The 19,512-nt window shown below is 43.7% G+C and overlaps 1 protein-coding gene across 1 annotated transcript in view; it reads left to right on the plus strand.

Moving 5' to 3' along the window:
* ALDH8A1 (aldehyde dehydrogenase 8 family member A1) overlaps positions 1-17,364 on the plus strand; it is a 33,391-nt gene extending 16,027 nt beyond the window's left edge. Inside the window, exons 5-7 of the mRNA XM_012474524.3 lie at positions 938-1,194; positions 5,307-5,468; positions 15,870-17,364. Coding sequence (XP_012329947.2) covers positions 938-1,194; positions 5,307-5,468; positions 15,870-16,322 — 872 coding nt within the window. The 3' untranslated portion in view covers positions 16,323-17,364. The remainder of the gene's footprint in view (positions 1-937; positions 1,195-5,306; positions 5,469-15,869) is intronic.
* The last annotated feature ends 2,148 nt before the right edge of the window (positions 17,365-19,512 follow it).

A 19,512-nucleotide genomic window follows, 5' to 3' on the forward strand; every position in this document is an offset into this window, starting at 1 on the left:
GGCAGGTAGATCACTTGAAGTCAGGAGTTCAAGACCAGTCCAGCCAACACAACGAAACCCCTGTCCACAAAATGCAAAAATTAGCTGGGCCTGGTGGCATGTGCCTGTAATCCCAGCTACTTGAGAGGCTGAGGCAGCAGAATCACTTGAACCCAGGAGGCGGAGGTTACAGTGAGCTGAGATGGCATCTCTGCATTCCAGCCTGGGTGACAGAGCCAGAATCTATCTCAAAATAAATAAATAAGTAAAAAGAAAAAACATGCATAAATGCATGAAGATACAGAGTAGTAGAGTCTTATGATAGAAAAGATTGGGGCACCCATTTTTGGTTGTTGGTGGTACTTGTAAGTTGGTCCTACAATGTTATGACACTCTTTATACGGATGGTGCACAGGACTTCCAACCTGAAACCCGCCCTCCCTGGGGAGCCTTGCCCTGCTCCCCTGGGCCAAGATAGTCTCTTCTTTGCACCTCTGCAGCATGTATACACTTCTCTACTTAATGTTTTCACACTGCATTGTGACTCCTGGACACCAAGATGGAGCAGGGTGCTGCTCCCCTAGTGGGCTTGACCTGCCTGAGACTATCTCTGCATCCTCAACCCTGAGACTATTTCTGCATCCTCAACCACTAAGGTCTAGTCAGTATTATGGAATGAATTGTCTAAAATGTGTTCCATCCTGCATCTTTCTAGGGCAAAGCATCCAGAGGAATCCCACCTGGTGTGTACTGCGGGCAGAGGTGACTCTGTGGTTTTTGCTTTGCTATTAAACCACAGGCAGCCATAAAAGTTCCAAGTGTTGTAAAACCCAATTGCTTCCTCTGTCCCCACCCACCCCCATTCAAGTGATTGGACTTTGAAGGAGAATTTCCATGGCACTTGAACTCTTCAACATACTGAGGAGAATTACTATAACTGATACTGTTTCCTATCCAGGTGTTCCACCGGGTGTGGTCAATATTGTGTTTGGAACCGGGCCCAGGGTGGGGGAGGCCCTGGTGTCCCATCCAGAGGTGCCCTTGATCTCCTTCACCGGGAGCCAGCCCACCGCCGAGCGGATCACCCAACTGAGCGCTCCCCACTGCAAGAAGCTCTCGCTGGAGCTGGGGGGCAAGAATCCTGCCATCATCTTTGAGGATGCCAACCTGGATGAGTGCATACCGGCAACCGTCAGGTCCAGCTTTGCCAACCAGGTATGTCCCCGGGTGTTCTTCTGCCTTCCCTCCGTGGTCCTGTCAAGCTGGATCTGTTTCATCACAGTGCAATGTCAGGGAGCGAGCAGGTCAATCCAGTGCCATTTCCGTGAAAGCAGAATCGGTACATTGTGTGATTCCATTAACTCTCTGCTCAATTTTAGCATTAATTAGTGGCTCTGTAGAGTCTTTGGTTCAGCAAACTCCTTTGCTTGAGTTGCACAACTTTTATCAGGTGCCAGCCATGGGTGTAATGATTGATTTTGCTGCTTGAAGCATCTCCATTTCTTTATTCACACAGTTGCCCTGGTTTGTCTTTTATTCTTTTCTTAAACTTTGTCTTTGCTTGTGGTCCAAATGTCCGATTCCCAATAAAAAACCTTACTCTCATTTCAAAAGTATTTCAAATGCACTCACACACTGAGTTCTAAATACCTGAAACTGACTAGAGAAGATTTCTCAGCATGGATTCATGGATCAGCTCCAGAGCATTGTTGTAGTTCCTGAAATTACATAACAGGTATTTCTCTGACCTCTGTGGTTTTTGTCAGATTCTTTAAGGCTGTGTCATTCCAAAGAGTTAAGAACACTAGACCAGGCCGGGCGCAGTGGCTCACGCCTGTAATCCCAGCACTTTGGGAGGCCGAGGTGGGTGGTTCATGAGGTCAGGAGATCGAGACCATCCTGGCCAACTGGTGAAACCCCGTCTCTACTAAAAATGCAAAAATTAGCTGGGTGTGGTGGCGCGTGCCTGTAGTCCCAGTTACTAAGGAAACTGAGACAGGAGAACCGCTTGAACGCAGAAGGCAGAGGTTGCTCTGAGCTGAGATTGTGCCACTGCACTCCAGCCTGGCAACTGGAGTTGACTCCATCTAAAAAAAAAAAGTGGGGGGACACTAGACCAGATCAACAGTAGGCTGCAAGAAGATGGGAACTTTGCCTGCTTTCGTGTGGTATTTTCAGTGCCAATGCTTAGAATACCACCAAGGATATAGCACGTGTACATAAACACTGGATGATTTTCTTCAAAGGATATTTTTATTTTAACAGAGAATAAAGACATAGGCCAAAGTCTTAGAACTAACTCAGGTAACATTGAATATTGCATAAACTTTTGAACCTGCATTGCTTCACTAATAAAATCATGTGAACAATGATGATGTCTTCTAACACGGTTTTCATGAGTATAGAGTGAAAAATGTTACTTTCAATTATTATCTTCATGATAATTGTAAGAGTAATTATTTCTCTCACTGTAACTCCTAAAGGAAGTAGCTAGAAATATAGTTTCTGGATCAATAGACGGTGTACTATTACAATATAACTAATTTAATCATTAAGCAAGTATCAAGTGAACAATGAAGCCAAGTGTTTTGATGACTTAGAGATAACAACAGAAGGCGAATTTTGTGGTCTGAGAAACTAACATTAGAGAAAGATGAACTTGGTATTAAACAAATTCTGAGGGGCTGGGCGCAGTGGCTCACACCTGTAATCCCAGCACTTTGGGAGGCCAAGGTGGGTGGATCACCTGAGGTTAGGAGTTTGAGACCAGCCTGGCCAACAAGGTGAAGCCCCGTCTCTACTAAAAATACAAAAATTAGCCAGGTGTAGTGGCGGGTGTCTGTAACTTCAGCTACTTGGGAGCTGAGATAGGAGAATCTCTTAAACCTGGAGGCAGAGGTTGCAGTGAGCCAAGATTGTACCACTGCACTCCCGACTGGGCAATAAGAGCAAGACTGTGTCTCAAAAAAACAAACAAACAAAAAACAAAAACAAAAATCAAAACAAATTCTGGGCCGGGTGCGGTGGTTCACACCTGTAATCCCAGCACTTTGGGAGGCCAAGGCAGGCAGATCACCTGATGTTGGGAGTTCGAGACCAGCCTGACTAACATGAAGAAACCCCGTTTCTACTAAAAATACAAAAATTAGCCAGATATGATGGTACATGCCTGTAATCTCAGCTACTTGGGAGGCTGAGGCAGGAGAATTGCTTGAACCTGGGAGGCGGAGGTTGCGGTGAGCCGAGATCACGCCACTGCACTCCAGCCTGGGCAACAAGAGAGAAACACTGTCTCAAAAACAGAAGCAAAACAAAACAAAAAAACAAATTCTGAGCATGAATATAAGAAGTGTAAGCTTCTCTCCTACCAGAATTTTGTGAGGATTTGAGTCTGCCCAGAGAACCTTCCTCTTGGAGGTGTTTTAAAATGTCAACGTGGAAAGAGACATACACCTAACGAATTGGCTAATCCAAGGTCACAAATGGATTTTAGGCAAAATAAATAAAGCTGCTTTATTTAGCTGAGTGGTGAATTCCATGTAGTGCATATTTCTCCCTTACTTGAATGTAGTTGGCTCTTCTGAAGCATCTCTGTGTGACCTTGGACATATATTAATTCAAAACTCCTTTTCCTAACTGTAAACTGGGAAAGCTAACAGACCACAGAATTGCAATGAGGAAAGCGCCCTGCACAGTGTCTGGCTTGAGAGGCACTCCACAAATGATGCTGTCCTTTCCTTACTCTCTCCAAAGTCTTCCTTCTGGGCATCTTGGTATGCTTACCAATGCTTTCTGGACACTGAGCCACAAGGAACTGGGTAAACCCCTCTATCTTCTTCATTACGCTCTCCTTCCCTGATGTCACAAGGAACTTGTGCAAATGAAACTATCAAGTGTTTTGACATTTCCCAAGCCAGATATGTAGATGATCCTAACAGTGATCCTGATTGCAGAAAGAATGTATTATTTCCAAAACATTAATGGTTTAATCTGGACAATGAACCTTTGTACGAATACCAAGACAATCAGGAGCCTTCTATTTCCTAGGATTGTTGTGAAGGCCAAACACAAACATGGTGAAAATACTTATGCATTTATGTACTTGTCATGCATAAATAATGCTTTGAAAGTCTAGAATGTGGTTTGTAAACTGTTAACATGCTATATCCAGTTGATAGGGTTATTTTTCACTGAGAAATCTGTTATAATCCCTCCCCTGCACACTGAGCGTCTCTATTTGATGTCTGTGAGCCGTCTGAAACCCAGTGCGTGCAAGCCCAGCTCTTGTTTCCCCTCCCCCTCCCTTCCTTCCCACCTCGTGTCTGCCTTTCCAGGGAACAGCACCACCATCCACTCCGTGGGCTACTCTTGTTCTTGCCCTCTCTTTGCATCAATAGGTCTTATTGGTTCTGTCTTTAAGGTATATCCTGAATCTCATCACTTCTCTGGTGCATCTGTGCCAACTCCATCACACTTTGGAAGTCCCGTGCCACTGGAAGAATCTGTTGAACTCAGTGGGTCCTGGTCACTCCTCTGCATTTCCATGGATGCCTCCTTGGTCCAAACCACCTGCACACATCTGCATTTCTGGAATATTCTCTTAACTCCTCTGCTCTGTTCCCACACTTGTTTCCTTCCATCCTATTTTCCCACGGCTGCCAGAATGAGCATTTTAAAATGTAAATCTGGTCATACTATTCTGCTGCTTAAAACCCTCCCTTATTTTTTTATGATACTGAGAATAAAACATAATCTCCTTATGAACCTACGAGATTGCACGATAGAGCCTTGCCAGCCTCCTGACCTCCTCTCCTACCATGCACCTCCTGTCCCTGCCTCCTCTTCCAGCCTCAGCCCCACCCACCTTCTTGCTTTTTCCTCTTGCACATGAGCTCATTCCTGCTGCAGGTCCTCTGTACTTACTCTGGAGAATTCCCCACCTCCAGATATTTTTCTGTCTCCTGTCTTCACATCAGTCAAGATTCCATGCAAATATCCCCTCTTTGCAAGTGCCCTCCATGACCCCCTTTCGTAAAATAGCTGCCCCCGCCCCTGCCGTCAGTTTCTGTTCCCATCCTCTGCTTAATTTTCTTTTATGGCTTTGATCACAACCTGAAGTTATATTATTTATCGAGTTTATTTACTTGTGTTTTTGATTGTCTTTCCCACAAAGCTCTGTGTTCCACATGGTGGAGACTTTGTCTTATTTACACTGTACCCCGTTGCCTAGACCAGTGCCTGATACATGGCAGGTGCTCAGAAGTGCGGGGTGCTCTATCCATGAAGGAGAGCGTTCCCAGCCTTGTCACTGTTCTCATTCTTGGCAGGGTGAAATCTGCCTCTGTACCAGCAGGATCTTTGTCCAGAAGAGCATCTATAGTGAATTTTTAAAGAGATTTGTAGAAGCTACCAGAGAGTGGAAAGTCGGCATTCCCTCTGATCCGTTGGCCAGCGTGGGTGCTCTGATAAGTAAAGCACATTTGGAGAAAGTAAGTAAATTTCTGCTGTGTAAGTAACAGAGTAAGTTCTTATTTAAAGACGAGCTCAGTATGAGCATAGCACACGTCAGACTCTGAAATACTGTTAGTTACTCCCCCATTTTTGAAAAATAACCTGGGAGAAATTGTCTGTGGACACAGAGTCTAAACATTGTGGATATGAATATGCAAATGCAGTCCCGGTGAAAGTAGCATCCACATGAAATTAATGAACTTGAGAAGTCAGCATGGAGATACCACCAGTAGAGAGGAGAAGCCAAATTTCAAAACATAAAGATCAGCTAATAAGGGTGACATGGAAGAGTGCCAGTGATTTCCATAGGCAAACATTCTCTTTGGAAAAGGCCCGCCTCTGGTTTATAACAGATGGGATTCCAGAAGTGACAACAGAAACAATCCAAATTGTGTAATCTTTAGTCAGTGGGGGACCAGGGGTGACCCATCTGGAAGAAACCACTGATAGTCTCTGAGTGATTGATGAAACTCAGATCTTCAGGATCATTTTTTTTTTAAAGCAGATCTGGCCTTTGACTACAATTTAGGGTTATTTTAATTTATTACCAGATGTGACTCCCAAAATAAGTCATGCATTTTGGAGTTAGAAGGACTCTGCTTTCAGCTGAGGGCCATTGAGGGAAACTTGACCCCATCAGCCAGCCAATAAGAGACAGAGCATTTGCGTAAGTTCATAGAACTCCCTGACACTGCACAGCACACTCCCACATTGACTATATTTAACTTTGACTTTCGGGACACTGCAACGCAGTTGCCTGCAGATGGAAAGATGAAGTAGCTTGAAGGCCTGTCCTGATTTCTTCTGTTTTCTCAGTGAAATAGGCATCAGAATGAGGAGGGGAAAAGGTATTGGAGTTTTCCGGAGGGAGGAGAGGGTATGAAATAATCTCGCAGTAGGTCAGGAGAGAGAAAGGACTGGTAAGTGACAAAGTTATTAGCAGAGCAGCTCAATGGGCTCACTTGAGGTCTGCGGTCATTTATTTAAAGTGAGGCTGACCAGCATGGTGTGTTTTTCTCCAGCTAAATTAACCTACAAGATTGCAGGTACATAGGCAGCGTGGATAGTCCTTCATGGAGTGAAGATTTTCCAGGTGCAAGAGACTCCCTTGTTCTCTCTCCTCCTGGCTCTTTTAGACACTAGGGCTCCCTGCCTGCCCGCCCACACCTGCAAATGACTGGTGAAAACCAATGTTAGTATGCCCTGGACTGCTTCCTGGGAAACAAGAAGGGGCAGAACCAAAGTTAACCTCCTGGAAGTATCTTTCCGCAGGCTCAGGCAATAGTGCAGTGTGAGGTTCTCTGTGTAATTCACTCATTCAGAATTTCAGAGTTCTTTCTGTTTCAACTCAACGGATACACTATTTTTTTCTATTTTAGTCGCTGACATAATAACTATTTTAGTTACCCAGTGAGAGAATACATATTAGTGAAACAAATGAAAGTATTGACTTTTCTGTATCAGTTGAATGATCCTCTTTGTGTCTCTGTCTCTGTCTCTCTCTCTCTCTCTGTGTGTGTATGTAAGAGAGAGAAAGGAGAGAGAGAAATTGATGCCACACTTTGACTGATATTGGTAGCTATGGCTTTTCTCTGTGATACAGTAAATATGTCTTCAATATGTTGTAATTTCTGTGGACTTTCATACCATATTTTTGATGCCTAGTATTAAATATTTAATATTGTGATGATGTATACAAGATGCTAATGAGTTCTCATAATTTATTAGTATAAATTGCAGATTCTATGTGTTTATGAAATGTAACACTAGGTAGATGACATGCTGTCACCTTTAAAACCACTCCAGGAGCCCTCTCTTTAACCTGCTCTCCTGTCCTTCTGAGCCCACTGGAGGCCCACCTGTAGGCATCTCTGTCCTCTGACAACAGGCGGCCTCAGGTGGTCTGAATTTCTCTGCTCCACGTGGACAATAAGACCTCTCTCTATTGAGCCTTGGTTCCTTTCAGTGGAGAATGGTAATCAAGGCCAGCATCTGAGCTGAAGGGTGTTCCATTAGGGGATTTCCTATTACATGGCAAGTGGCCCAGTGACATCCAAGAAAAGGTGGCTTAAAACCTTGTGGTGCTTCACACACACTGCCCTTCCCCTCCTTTTTTTTTTTGAGATGGAATCTTGCTCTGTTGCCTAGGCTGGAGTGCAGTGGCACAATCTTGCTTCACTACAACCTTCACCTCCTGGGTTCAAGCGATTCTCCTGCCTCAGCCTCCCAAGTAGTTGGGACTACACGTGCATCCCACCATGCCCAGCTAATTTTTGTATTTTTAGTAGAGATGGGGTTTCACCGTGTTGGCCAGGCTGATCTTGATCTCCTGACCTCAGGTGATCCACCCACCTTGGCCTCCCGAAGTGCTGGAATTACAGATGTGAGCCACAATGCCTGGTCACACTGCTTTTTTTTAAGAAGGTTCCTGGCTAGATGCAGTGGCTTATGCCTATAATCCCAGCAGTTTGGAAGGCTGAGGTGAGTGGATCATTTGAGGTCAGGAGTTCAAGACCGGTGTGGCCAACATGGTGAAACCCTGTCTCTACTAAAAATACAAAAATTAGCTGGACGATAGTGGCCTGCGCCTGTAATCCCAGCTACTTGGGAGGCTGAGGCAGGAGAATCGCTTGAGCCTGGGAGGCGGATGTTGCAGATTGCGCCACTGCACTCCAGTCTGGGTGACACAGTGAGACACTGTCTCAAAAAAAAAAAAAAAAAAAAAGAAGGATCCTGAGTCCATGCTGACTTTCCAATGTAGCTAAATTACCTTTTAAACCTTGCTCTAATATCATAGTTATTTAATTACTGGTGATCTTGTGTCACGCTGTTTGGTCATACCCCATGTTATTCACAGCCAATGCCTAAGTCTTTGGACTAACCTAAGAAACAGGCTACGATCCGTCCCATTACCTCTGTGACCTTCCCTTTCCTCATTCCATTACTGCATACTGGCCTTCCTGTCCTTTCTGGAAAACACCAGGCACTCTTCTGTGGCTTGGCCCTTGCTCTTGTTGCTCACGCTGCCTGGAATGGTCTTCCTTCAGATGTATGCATGGCTCTCTCCTTCCCCTTCTTAGAGCAGATGTCACCTGAATGAGGGTTGCCTGCCTGCCCTATATGCAGTGGTACCTTTGAAAACTTTGACTTCTTTGGAGCTTTTTCTCTATGGTTCTTACTGTCATCTGGCATGCAATATGTATGTCTTATCCCTTTACTGACTATCTTCCCTGGACTAGAATGTCAGCTTCATGGTCAGTGTTATTCGCTGCTGTATCTTTAGACTCTAGAAAGCTCCTGGGACGTAGTAGGTGCATATTCGTTGGGTAAATGACTGAATTAACACCACATGATGTGTTCCAGATACGATATATCTCTCTAATTTAAGGTATCCATTTTCCTTGAATTCTTTTTGATCCTTGGCTTAAACTATCTGGAATTAGGTCCAAAATGTACAGGTCCTGGCCATCTCTGGCCAGCATGACTCAGCATCAAGACTCTGAAAGGAAAAACAAAATAAACACAAAAACTAAAACCCAGCCTTTCTCCAAGAAAATGCTTGAAAACATGCAAGCATGGAGCCTCTAGTATCACTGATCACTAAATCATAACAATGATAAAGGCCTTATAGACACATGCATGCCTTGGAGGTCTGGCTTAAAATTCCTCTTTAACTCTTCATCATTGGTACAAATATTGGTGATTTCAGCTTAGGTCACAAGTAGTTTTGGTATCTAATTCTAGTTTTCTAAAAACCTTTGGCCAAATATGGATCTTCAATACCTCAATAGCATACAAATCTAACTTTTTAAATGCCAATTAGGAATCTCAAAAAATACATCTAGATTATATCAAAAATAATTTCAGATTTCTACAGCATTACTATAAATATACAAGTGAAAAAATTTCTGCAGGTCTATATTTCTCCATGGTTCCTGTGTTTCTCAAGAATCAACTTATAAAAAGGTACCAAAATATTTCTATTATAACACATTTTAGTTAAAGACACAAATCACATTGCATTTGGAAGCCTCGCAAATTCTCAAACTTTAGTTTTGTGTTTAGGTGATTCCTAGTAGTTTTCTTCACCTGTAAAGTAAACACAGAATTTAGCAAGTTTAGGTGTCAGAATATTTCAGCATAAAATATCCATGTTTTTCCCTCGAGTAAAATGCATACCCTGAACATTGTGTCTGTGAGTGACTCTACAGAGAGGACCTAGATTACCTTTCCTTCAGAGGTTTGTGATTAGAATCTTTCAACCTAAAATAACAACATAGAGAAGGACTCTCTAAAGAAATAAAAGTGACTTTATTTGGGAATGAATGCCAGAAGATTACAAACTGGGATATGTGTGTTGTGATAGATTCTGGGGATAACCAGGGAGGTGAAGGAAGACAAAAGCTTTTAAAGGTAAAATAAGGAAGGTGATATAATGTTGTTTTGAAATAATCATCGGCTGTAAGGATCAATAATAAGGATTATTTATTATTGTTATTATTATTATTATTTTGAGATGGAGTCTCGTTCTGTCGCCAGGCTGGAGTGCAGTGACATGATCTTGGCTGACTGCAACCTCCGCCTCCTGGGTTTAAGCAATTCTCCTGTCTCAGCCTCCTGAGTATCTGGGATTACAGGCATGTATCACCACGTCCAGCTAATTTTTGTATTTTCAGTAGAGATGGGGTTTCACCATGTTGGCCAGGATGGTCTCAATCTCTTGACCTTGTGATCCGCCTGTCTCAGTCTCCCAAAGTCCTGGGATTACAGGCATGAGCCACTGTGCCTGGCAAGGGTGATTTATCATGAAATGGAGGCTCCAATCCAAGGCTGAATGGACAGTGCTGTGTAAACATCCTTGTAGAAGTATTTTTTGGGCAAGGTTGCTGTGGCCTTTGTGCAAGGTTGTGGTTTTGGCAGAGTTTCTTGTGGTAGTTTTTGTTATCAGGCCAATATATGTGAGGACTCTGTCCATGGCAGGTGGTAGCTGAGGACTCAGTTTGCAAGGGCGTGTCGCAGTAGCACCGGCATGCAGGTGGGAGGGACACCCTACTCTAGGTTTCTGAAGTTGTGTCCCTCTCTGGCCGCCCTCCCTCTGCCTCAGCCCAGCTCCCTGATTGGATTTTTCAAGCAAGTTCTTATCTGAATCCAGACTAAGACAAGCAGGGAGTCTGGTTTCCCTCGGGCTCGCCCTGTCCTGGCCAGGTCCAAGCTGTGCACGCAGGGAATTAGGGGGCCTAGAGCACTTTGCTGGGCTTGATGATAATGACTCCCAGGAAAAAGATTCTCCTGTCCGAACTCCCCATATTTTTACAACTGACTTTCATCCCTTGCACCTCCCTAAATAAATTTACCTTAGCATAGTGCACCCCATCTTATACACCGTTTTGTTACCAACCCCATCTTCACCTAAAGGAAGGAGAAATGGGAAGACCACCATTCCTCATTATTTCTGGCACCATAGCTGCAGAAGCTGTGGACAAAAACCAAGATTTCTAATCGATCTAAACCACTTATTATATTCAACATTTTTTAAAACTTGAAATATTGGCAAACCTGGACATGGTGCCAGCTTCTCCTGGACATATCTAATTCCAGAAATGCCATCTTCTACTAAACCAAATTATGCCTGAAAATCAAGCATCTGTTTCACATGGTAGTTGTGTTATCTTAATATCATTTCAATTTAGCATATACTTAAGTGCTATGGATCACTTTGGAAATGATGAATCTTAGCAGTTATCATTTTTTTCTGACCACATTAAAATATAAAGCCATAAACTCATATTTAGCTTTTAAACAAAACTTTGGAAAGACCCTAGATATTTTTACCATTGAATGCTTTCTGTCTCAGCCAAAAAAAAATTTTTTTTTTTTTTAATAAACCTTTGCAGGGCGTGGTGGCACATGCCTGTAATCCTAGCACTTTGGGAAGCTGAGGCAGGAGGATCACTTGAGCCCAGGTGTTTTAGAGCAGCCTGGGCAACATGGCAAAACCCTGTCTCTACAAAATATACAAAAAATGTAGCCAGGTGTGGTGGTGCATACCTGTGGTCCCAGCTACTCAGGAGGCTGAGGCAGAAGGATGACCTGAACCCCAGGAGGTCAAGGTTGCAGTAAGCTGAGATAATGCCACTGCACTCCAGCCTGGGCAACAGTGAGACACTGTCTGAAAAAATAAAATAAATAAGCTTCTACTTTGTAATAGTTTAAGATTTATAGAAAGTTTCAAAGATAAGGCAGAGAGTTTTTATATCCACTCACCCAATTTTTCCTGCTGTTGGCATCTTACAGTCCTAAGGTACATCTGTTCATGCTACGAAACCAGCACATTACTATTAAGTCAACTGAAGACTTTTCAATCAACTACTTTTGATTTTCTCTATTATCCTTATAGAAAATAATTTTCAACAACTATCCTTATTAAAACTAAGTATAGCTAAATAGTTTGCACTCATCTCAGAAAGCTTCAACATTCCCCCACTTTGAAGGGGAAAGATTTAGTACCTAGTTAAAAAGTTATTCACTGTTAGGCCAGGCACAGCGGCTCATGCCTATAATCCCAGCACTTTGAGAGGCCGAGGAGGGCGGATCACTTGAGGTCAGGAGTTCAAGACCAGCCTGGCCAACACACTGAAACCCTGTCTTTAATAAAAATACACAGATTAGCCAGGCATGGTGTCGGGCACCTGTAGTCCCAGCTACTTGGGAGGCTAAGGTAGGAGAATCGCTTGAACCCGGGAGGCAGAGATTGCAGTGAACCGAGATCGTGCCACTGCACCCCAGCCTGGGTGACAGAACGAGACTTTGTCTCAAAAAAAAAAAAAAGTTATTCACTGCTAAAAACTTGAAAATAGTACTTATCATCAGACTATTTATTCAAGGGAAAAACAATAAAGATGGTATTTCCGTAACCTCAGCACGTTTAAAACTACTGATATCTATGTAGCTTGCCTTATATTGTCATTTTCTCTGTCTGATCCCACCCACATAGAGTAGAACTCTTCTCAGCTCTGCCTGCAACACCTCTTCTGTATGACGCCTCAGGAGGACCTAGTTTCTGCTGAGAAGCAGCCTGCTGACCCCATCTTGCTGTGGCTGAGAGCATTACTGGGCCACTCTCAGTGTGTGCCCAGATGAAATGAGATATGGCTTTGCACTGAGTGAGTCTCCCACCAGCTGGATTCCTCTTAGGGCTTTCAGCTCAGTTCTAGTGAGAAAGCCCTGCTATCTCCGCCTTTTGGGAGAGAGCTGATAGAAACAACTAGAGAAATGTTAAGTATGGCCTCTTCAGACTGTGACTGCAGTTCCGTGTGCCAAACCATCTGGGCTGGAGGAGGCAGTGGATGTCCTCTGCTGACGGTCATCTTTCCTCCCCTTTCCCCAGAAAGCTTTGGGGCTGTGTGCCCAGGAAGACCGGGCTGCCATCTGCATTCCAGCACCCTCTGCCCTGGCCATGTGTCTTTGTTTTCTCCAAATCAAATTGGCCATGTGGAGTCTGGAGTTTTCATTTCCATACTACCTCTGCGTGATTGCCACAGTAGGTGGTGATGCCGCTGGTGAAAGAATCCAATTAGAATATGTAAAAGTTGTTTTGTAATGGACCGGGGCTCAGGGACTTATGGAGCTATGGCCTGCTCCTAATTGGGGGTATGACTTCCCAGGGTCCTAGTGACTCCATGGGGATGCGCAGTAACCTGCAGGGGATTCTATTCTTGTGGGATGAAGATAAGCCTCCATTTGCCTGGTCACAGGGTTGCTTTTTGTTTTTCTTCCTACCTCCTGAATCCTTCCCTACTTGACACTAGAGAGAATCTGGCTGTGTGCCTGCCTGCCCAAAGATGCAAGCAACTATAGAGAGAGAATTCTGGAGGTTTACAGTGAGGCTGGAGGAAGCACAGAGGAAGCTGACGGGCGCATCCCTTACTAGGGCCAGGCTTGAGACCTAACTAAGGCCCACTGTTTCAGTTTCTTGTCCTCTTTTATCAGATAAAAACCTGACCTACAGAATAAGGGGCACCCCTAAACTCTCTCAGCTAATAAGCGTCGGGTTAGTCATTTCATCATCTTTACCAACATCATCACAACAGAGGCTGACATTCAAAAGGGCTTGCTATGTGCCAGGCATCATGCTAAACCTTTTGTATATATTATTTTATTTAATCCTCTCAAGAGCCCTATGAATTAGTGACTGTGTTAATTCTATGTTTCCAATAAGGAAACTGAGGCATAGAAAGTCTAAAAGCCCTCAGCTAGTAAATGGGTGAACTGGAATTTGAATACAGCTTGGCTCTCAGGTTTACTCTTGTAACCTCTGTGCTCTAATTTTATGTGTAAAGCTACTGAATACTTTTCTCTCTACTCAAGAAAAAGTTTTATAATAATCTCTTACCTTTATAGCATATTACTAGTCATGGTTTTTTATTGAAATCTCTGTTTCTCTGTTCCTGAGCTGCTAGGGTAGATATCATTCTATCATCTAGTCAAACTTTCTCTAGGAAATGAATTCAATTTAGTGTGAGTCACCTTATATATGAAATGTTTTGATAAGTTCGAAATTTGAAGACTGACACTTCTCTTTATCTTTTATTTTTCCAAGAGCTTCTAAGAGATGAATCATGTGATCTCATTCAGACATAAAGCCAGGTGCTCCTCGTGCTGTGCGTAATCACTGGCCAAGTCCAGGCTGCTGCATCCCAGCAGGGCCTCTGGACAGCTGCACCTCCATTCCCCTGTTCACACAGGACGCTAACCTTTGGAACCTTCTAATTAGTGTGGATGAGTTATTTTCAAAAAAAGAAAGAGAGTAGGGCTCGACAGAGGTACAAGCCTGCTTTAGTTTTTACCCACAAACTAGAACAGCATATGTTCTGGGAAAGCTTTCACATCACTATGGATGTTGGAGGTGGAGCTTAATGGAAGGGAGTATAAATCTGTACCAAATGTTCTATTTTCTTCAAAAAAAGGCTTGAGCTGGGTGTGGTGGTTCATTCCTGTAATCCCAGCATTTTGGGAGGATCACTTGAGACCAGGAGTTGAAGACCAGCTTGGGCAACATAGCATGGCCCCGCCGCTATATGAAATAAAAAAAAAAAAAATGAATCAGGCCTGATGACTTGTGCCTGTAGCCCCAGCTAATCGAGAGGCTGAGGTGGGAGGATTTCTTCAGGCCGCAAGTCATCAAGGCTGCAGCAAGCCGTGGTCGTGCCACTGCATTGCGGCCTGGGCGACAGCGTGAGATACTGTCTCTACAAAAAAAGTCTTTAACTTCATGGGTTATTAATTCTACAAACTGGGAGCAAATTTAATAATGGAATAATATTACCTGGATTTTACATGGAACATATACATATAGTTCTACACTGAATATAGTTCTACAATGGAACTATACATGGAGTTCTACAATGGAGTTCTAATCTAATCCTGGGGCAGAATGCTCGACAGATAAGTAAAAATCCAAAACATTATTTCAAAATTTACCCTGTCTTTGGTTTGCTTCTTTACTGCTGTTCTATATTTTTAATGTTTAGGACTACTTTTATACTTCTCTTTTGCTTATAATACTCCTTGGGGTAGAAAAACGTGTAATTTTGACTTCAACAATGTTTATACATATAATTATTATAATGAGTTATTTCTACAACCATTGTCAATAAACATCTGTCATTATGTCTGAGTCACTGAGTTAACTTGCTACATACTTTATTTCACATTATAGTTAGATATACTATATATATACACATTATATATCTAACTATAATTTGAAAATATATTACCTAGATATATTTTCAGAGTATATTCAGTAATGAGACTAGAAATTAGAAATGATTTGTTCTGGAAGCTCAGTTATTAAAAGGCATCCTGGCCTTGAACTAAAAAATCTTGCACATCCTTCTCTTCCCATTTGCTGCAATGGACATAGCTCTCAAAAAGGGAGAAAATATCCTTTTGTGTATTTTACTACAGAACATACCTGAGTGTGAATTCTAACTTCACTGTTTATTTGCTCTATGATCCATTTATATTTTTTACACTTAATTATACTATCAGCAAATAGAAGATAATAATAGATTAACAAGAGCTAATCAAGTTTTGAGACAATCAAGTGAGATTGTATGAAAAGCACTTATCTGAGTTCCTGGCACTTAGACATTAAATAATTACTTCCCTCCCTTGTGTATGAAGGGTGAAGGCCCAAATGATGGTTAGAGTGCCCCTGTCCTCTGGCTCAGCAGCTGAGTGATAAGATAATCAACCCTAGATTCCTTAGAAATGACCTTATCCCGCCTTCCGAGATGATTAGAAAACATTGAATTTTCTGCTGATTTGTGTGAAGTCACATGGTAAGACAGTGCTAATTATGATTTTTACCCACGCAGGTCAGAAGTTATGTCAAGAAAGCTCTTGCCGAAGGTGCCCAAATTCGGTGCGGTGAGGGTGTGGATAAGTTGAGCCTCCCCGCCAGGAACCAGGCAGGCTACTTTATGCTTCCCACGGTAATAACAGACATTAAGGATGAATCCTGCTGCATGACGGAAGAGATATTTGGTCCAGTGACGTGTGTCGTCCCCTTTGATAGTGAAGAGGAGGTGATTGAAAGAGCCAACAGCATCAAGTATGGGCTGGCGGCTACGGTGTGGTCCAGCAATGTGGGGCGCGTCCACCGGGTGGCTAAGAAGCTGCAGTCCGGCTTGGTCTGGACCAACTGCTGGCTCATCAGGGAGTTGAACCTTCCTTTCGGGGGGATGAAGAGTTCTGGAATAGGTAGAGAGGGAGCCAAGGACTCTTATGACTTCTTCACTGAGATCAAAACCATCACCATTAAGCACTGATCTGCACTAATGGCGGAGCTTCTGTGGCCAATGCCTGGCTGCAGAGATCAGTTGCTCAGTGTGGTGAATGAAAATCATGGCATGAATTCTAGCTATGCCTTGACTTGGCAGAAGGTTATCTCTAGCTTATCTTCAGTTCTTATTTGGTAATTTTACCCCCTAGTGAAGAGATATTATTTTCAATGTGGACTCGGAAGAAAAGACTTCTAAATAGGAAGACAGAACAAAGATACCAAACAGTTGTCAGGCTCCTCCCAGGTTATGTTTTCATAGTGTTTCTTTCATCATCTTCATTGAACTCTTGGGAATCTCCAGATAATCAGATTATTTTGTTTGCAAGTATATGGTAAATTAAAAACAAATCTACAGTCAGGTGCAGTGCCTCATGCCTATAATCCCAGCACTTTGGGAGGCCAAGGAGGGTCGATCACTTGAGTCCAGGAGTTTGAGACCAGCCTAGGCAACATGGTGAAATCCTGTCTTTACCAAAAATTTAAAAATTAGCTGGGCATGGTGCCCTCTGCCTATAGGCCCAGCTACTTGGAAGGCTGAGGTGGGAGAATCACTTGAGCCCAGGAGGTTAAGCCTGCAGTGAGCCATGATCATGCCACTGCACTCCAGCCTGGGGGACAGAGCGAGACCTTGTCTTTAAAAAAAAAGCTACAAAGCCAAAGCGAAAAGAAACGAATGGCCATAATTAGCTATCTTTGGAGAGATTATGGAGATTTTCTGCTTGTCTATTAGCCATTAGCATGACTAATTGATCATTGATTGTACTTCATTACATAAGAGGGCAGTGAATGTCTGGAGTTTGTTAGGGGAAGCCTATGTGGGAAGCTCTACTAACTATATCTGTACAAGGATGAAGAAAAACAAATTAACTACCACTTTTGGAGGAAACTTGAAACAAGAAGAGGACATAGTTTAATCTAATCCTGCGGTTGAGTCTAATCAATTCCATTGCTTGGCGTGTGCATCTAATGAGGCTTACAACCTACTAACCCCAAAAGAAGCAATAAATGTTAGCAATTTTAGTAACCAGTATGGCCCGTATCTTATTTTTGAATGAGTTCCTCCTTATCTCCATCCTCTTGAGAGTATGGACGTTTTACTGAGTAATAAAGATTTCAAATACTGCTTTTTTTTTTTTGGATCTCCAGATGATCACAGGAGAAAACTGAGGTTTACAGCGGTTGAGCAACATACCCAAGGTCCCACACGTGGTATGGGTAGAGGTAGGGTTTGAACCCAGGACTTTCAGGCTCCAAAACCCAGGATCTCTCACTGCCTTCCACTGGCCTTAGCTGGTGCTCAAGAAGCAGTGAAGTACCTGTGGTTCCTGGGACACATTGTGTTGAGTCTCCCCTTCCAGTCTCCTTCCTGTTTTGCCTCTCCTGTCCTCTCTCCTACACACCTCCACTTCAGGGCCCTTCCTCAGTGGCCATGCAATTCAGGAGCACCTCCAGCAGGTGCCTTCCTACGCTGATGGGAGTGATCGGTTTGCATGTCTGTCTCCGTAACTGGACAGGTGTGCTGAAGGCCAAGGCTGCTGGTGCTGCACTCTGAAGAGTCTCAATTAATAGCACAGTGCCTGGCGTACAGCAGGTGCTCAAAGCAAGTTCTGAGAAGGGAACAAAATCTTCCTGATGCTCTGGGGTATTTGTTCCATGGTTTGTGTGTGTGTGGTTGGGGGTGATGATAGGGGAAATTCAAGCTTTCTAATTTTCTTAGGATTTCAGATATATTGGCTTGCTTGCAGATGCTGAGAAATAAATGCCAGTCCCTTTCAGATAAAGTGATGGTGTTGGATTATACCTGGTTCTAGATTCTACCTTCCTTTCTCCTTTCCTCGCCTCTTCTCTTCCTCAGCTGAGTCCCCTTGACCTTAATCACTTAGTGCAGAACCAATGTGAACATCAGCAGGAGGAATTTCAGCAACTTTAGTCTCTAGGAATTTGTACCTTTACTCTTGTAAATGGTCTGGCTGAAGCTTATCCTTATTCCTGACACCCAAGCCATATCTTGATTCCAAATTCTAGCAACTGACTCCTTGCTCCCTGTGCCCGGACAGCCACCTCCCACCCGCTTATCTTTGCCCAGGAGACTGTCCCCTGCTGGGGCTCAAAGCCTGCTCTTGTAGGTTCCTGTTTTGGCCCTGGGTCCTGCCTGCGGAGGGGCCTGCTTCCAGCTGACAGACATCCTCGATGCCATTTCCCTACTTCTGGGTCTTTCAGATCTCTAAAACTCCTACTGGGCTCACAAGGCAGCCTCATTAATGCATTTTCCTCCAGCCAACACTCTTCCATCTCTCAGTTGTTATAACCATCGTCGGAGTCTTAGCACCTTAGCTAGAACTTTCCTAGTTTTGTTCCAGCCTCTTCAAGTGAGTGAGTACGGATCCAAGGCTGTCCTCCTCCCAGGCCATCCATGCAGTCTCACGTCCCCACAGCAGCTGAGGCACTGCTCCATTCTGTGCCTACACTGCGGCAGAGTCCCAAGGTACCGGTGAACCCCGGCTTGCGGCTTCCACACCCCTGCTGTACTGTGCTCAGAATGGTGATAGAATTGGGGTGAGGGTGTCCACAAGGGCTTTATTTTTAAGCTAATTGATGGGCCCATAAGTGTTTCCTATATTATTTCATAAGTCAGAATTATTCATATACCAAAAAAGGAAAGTGGATCATATTGAAGGGATAGCCAGGAACAGGCTGAGAGAAGAAGCTGAGAGAAGGTGGGAGAGACCCCTCCTGGCAGAGTGCAGAGGTCCCAAGCTTGAGGCTCAAGGATGAACAGCAGCTGAGGAGCAGTGCTTCTTAGACGTGGATGTGCTCCTGAATCACCAAGGACTCTGTTAAAATGCAGATTTGGATTCAGTAGTTCTGTGGTGAGACCTGAGATTGCACTTGGAGTGTCGAGGAATTAGAAGACACTGATTAGAAGACAGGTGCCTCACGTCTGTAATCTCAGCACTTTGGGAGGCCGAGGCGGGTGGATCATCTGAGGTTGGGAGTTCGAGACCAGCCTGACCAACATGGAGAAACCCCATCTCTACTAAAAATACAAAATGAGCTGGGCATGGTGGCACATGCCTGTGGTCCTAGCTACTGGGGAGGCTGAGGCAGGAGAATCGCTTGAACCCAGGAGGCAGAGGTTGCAGTAAGCTGATATCACACCATTGCATACCAGCCTG

This window comes from Aotus nancymaae, unplaced genomic scaffold, assembly GCF_030222135.1.
Source record: "Aotus nancymaae isolate 86718 unplaced genomic scaffold, 86718_ANA_hifiasm-v0.15.2.pri h1tg000040l, whole genome shotgun sequence".
NCBI lineage: Eukaryota > Metazoa > Chordata > Mammalia > Primates > Aotidae > Aotus > Aotus nancymaae.